Consider the following 12032-nt stretch of genomic DNA (forward strand, 5'->3'; position numbering starts at 1 on the left):
AGAAATGTGGCCCCAAATCTAAGCATTTGACTGAGATGTACTACCTTCAGCCTGATGACCAAAAGCAATTTTACAAGTATACCTAATGCTTCTTTAAATTGTGATAAAATATACATGGCATAATATTTATCATTTTAACCATTTGTAAATGTACAACTCAGTGGCATTAATACATTTACAATGTTGTGTAACCATCACCACTATCTATACCCAAAACTTTTAATCATCCCAACAGAAACTCTGTGGGGATTAAACAGTCACTCTCCCTCACTCCCTACCCCTAATCCCCAGTGACCTCTGTTCTGCCATCTGTCTCTATGATTTTGCCTATTCTGGGTATTTCAAGCAAATAGAATCATATAATATTTGTCTTTCTGTGTCTGGCTTATTTCGCTAAGCATAATGTTTTCAAGGTGCATCCATATTGTAGCATATATCAAAAGTTCATTCCTTTTTATGGCTGAATGATATCCCATTGTATATATATGTCTATGTCTGTGTATGTGTCTGTGTGTATACATTTGTTAGTTTGTTTATTCAGTCATCTGTTGATGGACACTTGGGTTGTTTCCACTTTTTGGCTATTGTGAATAATGCTGCTGTGAACATCAATATGCAAATATCTGTTTGAGTCCCTGCTTTCAGTTCTTTTGGATATATATGTAGGAGTGGAATTGTTGGGTCATATGGTAATTCTGTATTTAACTTTTTGAGAAACTCCCAAACTGTTTCCACAGATGCTGCACCATTTTATATTCCATTAGCAATGAAGAGAGTTCCAATTTCTCCACATCCTTACCAACACTTGTTATATACTAATTTTCAAAAAAAATTATAGCCATCCTCATAGAGGTGAAGTGGTATCTCATTGTGGTTTTGATTTTCATTTCCCTAATGCTTAATGATTTTGAGCATCTTTTCATATGCTTGTTGGAAATTTTGTATATCTTCCTCGGAGAGATGTCTAAATACTTTGCCCATTTTTGAATTGGGTTGTTTGTTTTTTTGTTGTTGAATTTCAGGAGTTCTTTATATATTCTAGGTATTAATCCCTTATCAGATATATAATTTGCAAATATTTTCTCCCATTCTGTAAGTTGTCTTTTCACTTACTTGATAGTATTCTTAGATGTACCAAAGTTTTTAATTTTGATGAAGTCCAACTTATCTATTTTTTCTTTTGTTGCCTATGTTTTTGGTGTCATATCTGTGAAATTGTTGCCAAATCCAGAGATTTACTCCTGTGTTTTCTTCTAAGAGTTTTACAATCTTAGTACTTAAGTCTTTGATTCATTTAAGTTAATTTTTGTATATGGTGCAAAGTAAGAATCCAACTTCATTCTTTTCCATATGGATATCCAGTTTTCTCAGCACCATTTGTTGAAAAGAGATTCTTTCCCCATTGTAAGGTCTCAGCACCCTTGTCAATTATATGATTACATAATCAATAACATATATGATACATCTGTGTAGGTGTTTATTTGTAGGCTGTCTGTTTTGTTTCATTGGTCTATGTATCTGTTCTTATGCCAGTACCACACTGTTTTAATTACAGTAGCTTGTAGTAAATTTTGAAGTCAGGAAGAATGAGTTTTCCAGCTTTATTCTTTTTCAAGAGTAATTTGGCTGTCAGGGCCCTTTGGAATTCCATGTAAATTTGAGGATTGGCTTTTCCATTTCTGTGAGAAAGATTGTTGGAATTTTAATAGAGATTTCACTGAATGTATAGATTGCTTTGGGTGGTATTGACATCTTAGCAATGTTGTCTTCCTGTCCATGAATGTGGATGCTTTTCCATTTATTTAGGCCTTTTAAAATTTCTTTCAGCAATGTTTTACAGTTTTCAGTGTACAAGTCTTTTGCCTTCTTGGATAGATTTATTCCTAAGTATTTAATTATTGTAGATGCTATTACAAATAGAACTGTTTTCTTAATTTCCTTTTGGATTGTTCATTGCTGGTATATAAAAACAACTGATTTTTTTGTGTTAATCTTATACCCTGCAACTTTGCTGAATTTGTGTATTATCTCTAATCACTTTCTTATAGATTCTTTGGGATTTTCTTTATATATGGGATCATGTCATGTGCAAATAAAGATAGTTCTACCTCTTCCTTACCAATTTGGATGGCTTTTTTCCCTTTTCCTTTTTTTTTTTTTTTTGCCTAATACTGCTGGCTAGAGCTTCCAGTACAATGTTCTAAAGCAGCAGTGAAAGCAGGCATCATTGTCTTGTTACTGATCTTAGAGGAAAAGCTTTCAGTCTTTTACCGTTGAGGATGGTATTAGCTGTGGGTTTTTGATAAATATTCTTTATCATGTTTGAAAAATTTCTCTCTAATGCAAATTTTCTGAGAGTTTTTATCATGAAAGGGTGTTGGATTTTGTCAGATGGCTTTTCTGTGTCAATTGAGATAATCCATATTTTTCCCCTTTTTTTCTATTAATGTGATGTAGTACATTGATATTTTCTTTTAATGTTGAACCACCCTTGCATTCTTGGGATAAATTCTGCTTTGTCATGGTGAATAATCCTTTTAATATGCTATTGGATTCAATATGCTAATGTTTCGTTGAGGTTTTTTTGCATCTATATTCATAAAGGATATTGATATGTAATTTTCTTTTCCTGTGATGTCTTTATCTGGCTTTAATATCAAGGTAATGTTGGCCTCATTACCTCATTGTTGAGAAGTGTTTCCCTCTTGTTCAATTTTTTTGAAGATTTTGAGAAGGATTAGTGTTAATTTTTCTTAAATACTCAGTAGAATTTACTAGTGACGCCATCTGGTCCAGGACTTTTCTTTGTTAGGAGGTTTTGATTACTGGTTCAACCTCTTTACTTGTTATAGGTCTGTTGATATTTTCTACTTCTTCTTGAGTCAGTTTAGGTAATTTGTATGTTTCAAAGAATTTGTTTCTTCTAGACCACCTAATTTGTTAGTGTACAATCGTTACCTAATGCTTCTTTTTAATTCCTTGGTTTCAGTTAGCATTTATTGACCACCATTTATTTTCCAAGATATGTATGTGTATGTATACATATGTGTATGTATATATGTACATACATATATTCTTATTTAATTTTCATAACAACTCAGAGATATAAGTGGCATTATCTTTATTTTGTTAAAAGAAAAAAAGAAATTAAAAGTCAAAGAAGTTGATTAACTTTTCTAAGCTTTCAAATGTAGAAATTAATAGAGAATTCAGACTGAAGTTCTCTGATTTGATGTTTTACACTTTTGCAGACCTGGTCTAAGTTTGTATGACATTAAGAAAAGTCTAGCTTTTTTTTTGCTGTGAAAAAAATGTGATTTATATGTTTGGAGTTATCAAAATGACATCTTGTAAAGCTAGCCATTTCCACCTCTTCCAGAATATTGAAACAGAGGTGTGTAGTCACTATTGCTAGAATACTTGATTAATTAAATCTATCTGCTTGAAATCAAAGTATTTCTGAGGTTCTTCAGATTGGTACTCTTAATTTTAAATAACAGTATTGAGGTCCAAGAAAGAAATATGTTCACCCATGTAAACTAACCTAGTTTTATGGAGATCAAGATTATTTTAATTGTGCCCTCCTTCATATATGAAGGCTCTATCATTGATGAGCTGTCAATAAAGTATGAGCTTTGAGTTGTTCTGTTAAGTTGATTTCCTGTAATGAGGATGGATTTATATCAGTTCATCTACACTCATTTCTTTAATTGCTGTTGTGGCAAATTCCATGGATTTTCATGTGATTGGCCAAGGGCCTGGATGCATCTATGAAATAAGTGAAGAAATTAAGATTGGTTCTTGATTCTTAGCTTCTTTAAAGGTATGAAAAACAGGAGCTGGCCCCGTGGTGTAGCTGTTAGGTGTGCACGTTCTGCTTCGGCGGCCCAGGGCTGGCTGGTTCGGATCCCGGGTCTGGACATGGCACCGCTTGGCAAGCCATGCTATGTGGTAGGCGTCCCACATATAAAGTAGAGGAAGAGGAAGATGGGCACAGATGTTATCTCAGGGCCAGTCTTCCTTGGCAAAAAGAGGAGGATTGGCAGCAGATGTTAGCTCAGGGCTAATCTTCCTCAAAAAAGAAAAGTATGAAAAACAATGCAGATCCTCTTAGAAAAAGTGCTGCAATCAAGACTCGTCTCATCATTGATCTACTCTTTGATGAATAGAGAAGGAGAAATTTAGCAAGAGAAATAAAAGCATAGTGATCTCAGCAATATACTATAATCTTTTTGTGCACTTTTTCTCAGAACAAATTGAAGGTTTTATTTTTAGAATTCTACATGTGTCACCCATTAACTGCTAACTTTTGCTACAGTGTGGTATCTCATAAAGGTAAATTCAGGTTGATTATGGCAGTCCGTTAGAATATAGAGAAGTTGTGATATTTTGCTATTTTAATTCCTATATCCAAGCAAAATACACAGTGGCATCTCCGAGTCTATATTGGTGATTGTGACTGAAATATTTCCGTATTGTAGCAAGAATAACAGTAGCTCATAAAAGTGGGGTCTATCTATAAGTTGTTTGGCAACTTAAGTAATTTACCATTATCCTATGATTCCACCACACAAAAATCTGTGAGATAGTTCGGAATGTGTAGTGTATTTTTCTTCTGTTTTGGAGGGTGGAAAATGAGGCATGAATTAGAGTCTCACATTGACCTGGTTACTGAAGAATCTTAGGGTTCTGTCTCCTAGTTTAATGTGTTTTTCTTCTCTACTCCTCTCAAGCTTTCTAAATGATTTCTTCAATAGGTTAATATCTGACGTTAATGTCTCAGAGGACTACGACCATCCCAGTTCCTTGTCTTTCTGAAGAATCAAAGTAAATGGATAGAATTTTGCCCATGAGATTTTTGACTGTAATAAAAAGTGAAATTTACGGGGCTAGCCTGGCAGCATAGCAGTGGCCCAGGGCTTCACTGGTTTGGATTCTGGGCGTGAACCTGTATGCCGCTTATCAAGCCATGCTGAGGTGGCATCCCACATAGAAGAACTAGAAGGACCTGCAACTAGAATATGCAACTATGTATTGGGGCTTTGGGGAGAAAAAAAAGAGAGGAAGGTTGGCAACAGATGTTAGCTCAGGGCCCATCTTCCTCCAAAAAAAAAAAAAAAGAAGAAGAAGAAGAAGAAGAAGAGATCCTGCCTCAATCTTGGAATCTTGGACACGGTATATTTACAAAAAGGGAATTTACATCTGAATTACGCAAACTAGCAGTGTTCTTGCAGGAGGTAGCCTGAGTCTAATGGGTCCTACTTTCTTAGTACAAGCTCCCCTTTTTCCTGTGTTTATCTTAATAAGTTTTGGCTTCACTTCAATTTCTCTGAAAATTAAAAAATGTGCTTTCTCTCATTCAGGGACTCTTGCGGTAGAGCTGCTTTGATTCCAAAGAAACGTGTGTATCGTGACAAGTGAAACTAATATCAGGCAACTTTTCCATGGGTTTAAACCCTGTTTCGTATTTTTTCTGTAATCTTCAAATGAAAATAGTCAGTTGGAAAATCTATAAGGCTGGAAAGATGGATCTATGGGATGGCATCATTTCCCAAATTGGCTTTTGGAGGTTGTCTCCTTGCACTAGAGGTAGCAAGGGCCAGATTACAGCAGTGCCGAAAGCCGACCTGTCCCAACAGGCTTCGTCTTCCTTTGTACAAAGTTTTAAAGAATGGGTCCTCACGCAAGCATTTCAAATCCAGAGACAAATTTGAAAAAAATTGCTACAACATGTTGACTGATTCCTTGCCAAGTCAGCTACTGAGAACTTTTTCTTGATCGACTCTTACCAAGAGAAAATTAAAGGGGGGTTAAGCACGTAACTTTGTTCTGAAAAACTTAAACTTCACAATACCCTGAACCCCCTCCCTCTGCCATTTGTCCCCTCTGCTCTTACACTCGCTCTTTTCTTTGCCCTCATCTGCTCCCTCTCCTGCCTTTTCCTTTCTCTCTCTTCTGATCATTCACTGTGATGTACTCTGTCGCTCTAATGTATTCATTTTTACTTTTAGTATTGATACAATGACGTGTTCTAGAGAAATAGCTTTCCAAAGATTATACTCAGATATACAGATTCAGACCAGCAGAAAAGTTAAGAACATTTTAAAAATATGCTTGTCAGCAGTGGAAAGAAAGCTGTTTGTAGCCAGCAGGTGAGCTGGAGAGTACTACAGGGTGTGGTAAGATAGTAATAAATTAACTGGCAAGCCAAAAAGTATAAAAAAAAAAGTTCAGCTATTTCATAGCATAGAAGCATGACAGCTATGAAAAAAGGAGTGCCCCAGGGAATTCTTTTAGAGTTTGATTTTTTTAAATATGTTTGACATGAAAAATGTTTTAGTGCAAATAAAGCAACTGGTATTAAACTTACAGGGAGGGGGTTGTGGTTTAGAGTTAGTATGAATAATGCATGATATTTAAAGAAAGAACAGCTCTAAAGTGTTCTGGGAGGCAGTCCATGTTGATGGCTGGAATGATGATTTTTTTCCCTATTTTTGAAGCATCATTAATTCAGCATTGTTTTGTGATTTTTTTTAACCTGATAAGGTATTGACCAAAGAAATACTATTTGACTTAGATTAGGATATTCTTTCTTTAGATAATTTCATTTAAATATCAAGAAGATCAGTAGAATTATTTAAGCATAAAGCAACAGTCATTTAATATAAAAAATAATTTGGCCTAGTTATCTTTTTTAAAAAGTTCCTGTAGCACTGCAAACCAAAATCAGCCTCATGGAAGGGGAGAAACAAGATCAGATATTTTGAACATTACTCCATAGGAGACCAGCACAATATAGTGTTAGTGAATACATTGTAGCAGCGCTCCATATGCAATCAGAAGCCAATTGTTACTGGACTGTGTACAAGCACACACTGTGCTCAATGGTCTGATGAGGTATTATGGATATGATGCAAAGAGACTGTGTAGATTAGAAGCTAACAATTTGTTAAAAGTGAAAGCAACTTAACATTTACATTGGGCCAGCTGAGTAGCACTTCATGTGGCAAGCAGGATGAGTTCCAAGAAACCAGGGGCACCAGGAAGGCTCCAGGTATTAGTGCCCATGCAGAAAAAAGAGGTTTTATTGCTTTCCAGTTGACTACATTTATTATTGTGATTCTTTCTACACTGTCTCTTCATTATTATATTCCGCTTTCAGTGTGGAAAAGTTCATGCAAAACAGCACGATTATTATAAATGTCAAAAACGTGTGGAGGAACAGCCTATTAAAATATAGCCTAGAGAGAGTACATAACACTGACTTTAAATAAGTAGCTGAAGCCAAAGGGCTACTCCATTAAATCACTGATATTGTGTAATTTATCTACAAGTATTTTGATTTCAGTTGCCACTATCACAATACATTCCTCATCACATCTCTTGGTTCTGGAGGTCATGGCACACAGCCTGTGTTCTTAGGTCAAAGAAGATACTTCCTCCCCCTATTTAGGAGTGATCTGGACTCAGAAACATGACTGCATGCTACATGCAGGGATGTAACACTGATCTCTGCTGAACCATGCCCATTCTCTACCAGACTTTTAATGCAGACATCCCACGTAAAATCTGTGATAATTTAATCAAATCATCATCAGAGGATAAGTGACAAGTGCCTAGTGCACATGATTCTGTACTGGGTTCCGCCAGAAGTTAATCCAAAAAAATATGGTTTCCACTCCTGTTGAGATACTAGGGATTTCACAGAATGTTGGCAGATAAGATTAGCTTCCCTCTCACCCCTATCAAGTTGAAGAGGTTGCATTTTTAAAATTCTTTCTTTATTTTTTATAAAATAAAGTTTAGGGTTATGGACAGTCAATAGCTCATAATCTTTTTTGGACTCTAATACTCTGCCTTACCTACCAAGCCAAAACTTTTTGTTGTTCTATTATAAAAGCCTTAAAGCTTTCTCAGTGAACTGAGTGTCAGCCTAGCTTTAACATATTTTTTTACTCTTAAAAAAATGATGTATTACAAGATTTGTAGTGGAGTGAACATGCTTGAATTGCACATTTAATTTTTTTAACATCACATTCATGTTTTGCCAGTTTGCCTACCAGCTATCTGTTAACAAAAAGTTCCAAAGCAGCACTGCAAGTCTGTGCCCAACTCAGCCCTTTGTTTCTGCAGATGTTTGGGCTTAGAGCAATGTGGTAAAGCTCAGGCAATCCAAGGACCATGTTTGTACTTGTCTGCTGCGATTCCCTGTGCATTGTCTAAACCTGCATGCATTGTTCTTTCTGACAGGTGATAACTACCCCGTACAGTTCATTCCATCAACAATGGCAGCTGCTGCTGCTTCTGGACTCAGCCCTTTACAGCTCCAGGTAAGTGCCAGAAGAAAAAAACGTGGGATACAAGCCAGGACTTTGGTGGAAAACTGCTAACCAGCTGTATGCTAAATAATAGCCTGAATGTTAAATAATTTTTTAAGCATAGCCTAGAAGGATTAACACCTTGTGTACTTACATACTGCAAATAGAAGAGAATGTTGCCGGTTTCAATATTTTTAAAGGAAAAATGACATTATGATTTAGTGCTATATGTTCTCTATCAGGTGAGTTAATGGTTTTACAATTTTTATGGCTAGTTGTTAGTGGATATGTATGCTTTTTCCTTATCAATTTTTCATCCACATCTCCATTTATGTCCAGATTAGCTTTTACTCATAAGAGTCAAAACAGAACATTATGTGGGATGTTTTCCTTCTCGCAGCTCATAGAATTGGGGTTTTTATTGCCAAATTACTTTAGCCATTTGGTAAAATATAAACATTACTTTCCCTGAATATGAGTATCCTTGTCCTCATCCTCGTCTTCATGTGAGTCAAAACTCTGGGCACGGTGTCTGACCAAGTTCTGGGTTAATGTTCTTTACTTATAAAGCTAATCTTGGAGACAAAGTATTTTGGAAGCTGAATAAAAAATCATTTGCACTTTATCTTCTTCACAGTAAAATGAGGGGTTTGCAATAGGGCTAGGTCATCTTTACATCCTTCTACAACTGCCATTTTGATGGGAAATTGACTTTGAATGTGAATATATATTTTAATACAAAGATAATGTCATTAAAATAATGGTTAAACATTCAGTATTTGAAGAGTTAGAAAATATATGATAATAAACAACTTAAATTTCAATACAGTGGAAAGTTTAAAGATAGTTTTTTATTCTTATAATTTACTGTGATTATTTTTATGTTTTCTTAAATAATCTAGGGAATAGCATCTGGCTAGGCATTTTTATTTCTTCTTTGCCATTCCCTGTATGACTTGAACACAGAAAATGTACAAATATTTTGCCATGAAAAAACATCATTTGAGCCTTACAAGTAAAGAACTTTTGCAATACTTTGAGAGGTTTTTGTTGTAAGCCTCATCCAGAAAGCCTTGAAGATATTACCTGTTATGAACTGCCTGGCAGAGCTAGAAATTTGCGTAACAGGAGTAGCAGCCCTACCTCTCTTCCAAACCTCCCCCTTTTCCACAACTAACACTGGAACTTACTGCAGTTGGTAAAACTCTACAAAAGCCCCCTCAGAGTAAACCGGATCTGTTTCTCCTTTTCCCATAGCTGTGCTTTACCGTTTCTTCTCAGAGGCAGAAGTAAGAACCAATACCATTGTTCAATCCTATAACGAAGTTTCTGTGAAAGAGGGTCTGGGTCCTAAACCTTCTACTTTCTAGACTTTGATGTGGTCTTTACCCTGGATTTAGAAATATGTGTTCTGTTTCATGAGTTCTGACAGTATGTTTTGTCTTTTTTTTTTCTGAATATGCTACTAAACAGAAGGGTCATGTCTCCCACCCACAAATTAACCCAAGGCTAAAGGGCCTAAGTGACCGTTTTGGCAGGAGTTTGGACACCTTTGAACATGGTGGTGGCCACTCTTACAACCACAAACAGATTGAGGTATGAATGCTTCCATTGGCGCTTCATTGGGTGGGGGACTGGATTGTTCGGTCATAGTCTAGGCTTTTTGAAAAAGTGGCAAGCACTCAAACTAAACTTTAAAACATAATCTTTCACTTTTTATTCCTCCTAAGGAGGCTGATTTTTGCTCCTTTTTTTTTTCAGAGAAAAAGGCAAACCCGAAACCAATGCCCCTGAATTAGGTTTATTATTGCTATATATTTAGGCAAATTCTTTATATTAAGAGTATCTTTAAAACTGTCTTTATTTCCCTTACTCTTTTACTTTTTTTTTCTTTTTGGTGAGGAAGATTGGCCCTGAGCTACCATCTGTTGCCAATCTTCCTCTTTTTGCTTGAGGAAGATTGTCCCTGAGCTAACATCTGTGCCAATCTTCCTCTATTTTGTATGTGGGACACCACCACAGCATGCCTTGATGAGCAGTGTCTAGGTCCACACCCGGGATCTGAACCCGCAAACCCCAGGCCGCTGAAGTAGAGTGCATGAGCTTAACCACTATGCCACCAGGCTGGCCCCACTCTTTTCCTTTTTTTAACGTATAGTGCTGTATAGTGTTTAAAAAACACTTCAACATTTTTAAAAATTTCATTTGACCATATAACAATGCTGTAAAGTTGATAAAATATGATCCTGCATGTATAGACAAAGCAAAGGAGGTTCAGAGAGGTTGTTATTTAACCAAGGCTACAAAATATTCACGGAGTCAGACTTATCACCCAGGATTTCTAACTCTGCCTAATTCCGATCTCCTAAGTTAGTTTTCTCAGGTTGAAGTCAGAATGGATGCCTGGGCCTGACTGGTGGCTTTTTGCCCCTAAATTTCTGTAGTATCCCTTTCATATTTAACTTCCAGTAAAGCTCTTTGTTGTTTTTGTGGGATATTCTTGCTACTTGGGAAAAGATGGCTCATGTGGATCTTTTGAAAACTAAGCCCTTTTCTGCTACAGAGACCCAGTCGTCCTCTCTCCAGTTTCATGCTTCATTCCTCTCCTGTATCAATGGAGGCCCTCTCTGGGACTATCAGATACTGGAGAGTTGCCAGCTATGTGTTGAATCACAAAAAAAAAAATGGAGACAAGTTACCTCAGACTGAAACACACTTTAACTTTCTGAGTTAGATCTAAGACTAAATTTTACATGCTAACCTGGGATGGGAAATTCAATTCAAAAAAAGAAAATAATTACATCCAACAAAGTTGTATATTCAGCTCCTATTGGTTCTGCCAGTCGATACATATCAAATAGTGTGTAATCAATAAAGTGTCCCTTTGACATTATCTTCTTCTCTACTGCTTTTGAACATGCGTTTTTGGAAAATGATAGAGAAAACTCACTCCTAAGAAGAAAGAAGAGGACATGATCAAAGACCACCTTGGAAGCAGCCTAAGGAAGAGTTCCAGGGCTTGTTGCCCATCTCCTTCTTTCCTTTTCACTTTGATATAAGAGGTATACAGGGGGTTTCCACGTGACCAGACGTGACCAGGCATATACTGTCAGAGTATCTGCTGTCTTCTTTACAGGCAGAAGGGGTTTCTTTTCTAAGGCTTTCTTTTGGCTGTAAAGAAGGTGACATATTTCTGGATATTCTGAAAATCTGTGCTTAGGAGTGCTAAACAAAGAGATAACTGGACGTTAGGAACAAGCCTTTCTATGTGATGACAGTTAGCAAGCTGACCCGCTCAGGACAAATAGTTTGTTAAACTTTTAAGTGCTTGGAAGAATGTGAAAGCAGGTGGCCTGGGCTCAGAGTCAAGACTTCCTCTCTTCTTTGGCTTTTATTTTCTCCTAATAGAATAAGTTCCATCCTGTCAACCTTCCCTTAGCCGGTTTTCTACTCAATCTCTTTTTTTACTAATTTTTTGCTTAGGTTGGCTTTTTGCGCCAACCCCCCACCCCCTGCACCCCCGCCATCAGTGACCCCTGACGCTGTCAAATCTGGCTTCTGTTGGGTTCTGAAAACCATGATGTCATATATGTGAGTGCCAGATCTATGCAGTACTGTAGCAATGCTGATCTGGAAGCACAACATATGCCACGTGTCTGTCACTTTAATTAGTCTAAATAGAGAACCCGTTACAGTGGAAGCCCTGATGGCTTT

At 36.6% G+C, this 12032-nt stretch overlaps 1 protein-coding gene across 28 annotated transcripts in view; it reads left to right on the top strand.

Moving 5' to 3' along the window:
• Positions 1-12032, top strand: part of SOX6 (SRY-box transcription factor 6) — a 572550-nt gene that overhangs the window by 446800 nt on the left and 113718 nt on the right. For 22 of the 28 annotated variants that reach the window (XM_046637752.1, XM_046637768.1, XM_046637749.1 and 19 more), the window contains 2 exons: positions 8251-8330; positions 9792-9914. In XM_046637752.1, coding sequence (XP_046493708.1) covers positions 8251-8330; positions 9792-9914 — 203 coding nt within the window. The remainder of the gene's footprint in view (positions 1-8250; positions 8331-9791; positions 9915-12032) is intronic. The other 6 variants (XM_046637776.1, XM_046637770.1, XM_046637771.1 and 3 more) reach the window with 1 other exon arrangement.

The sequence above is a fragment of the Equus quagga genome, chromosome 14 (assembly GCF_021613505.1).
Source record: "Equus quagga isolate Etosha38 chromosome 14, UCLA_HA_Equagga_1.0, whole genome shotgun sequence".
Classification (NCBI taxonomy): Eukaryota; Metazoa; Chordata; class Mammalia; order Perissodactyla; family Equidae; genus Equus; species Equus quagga.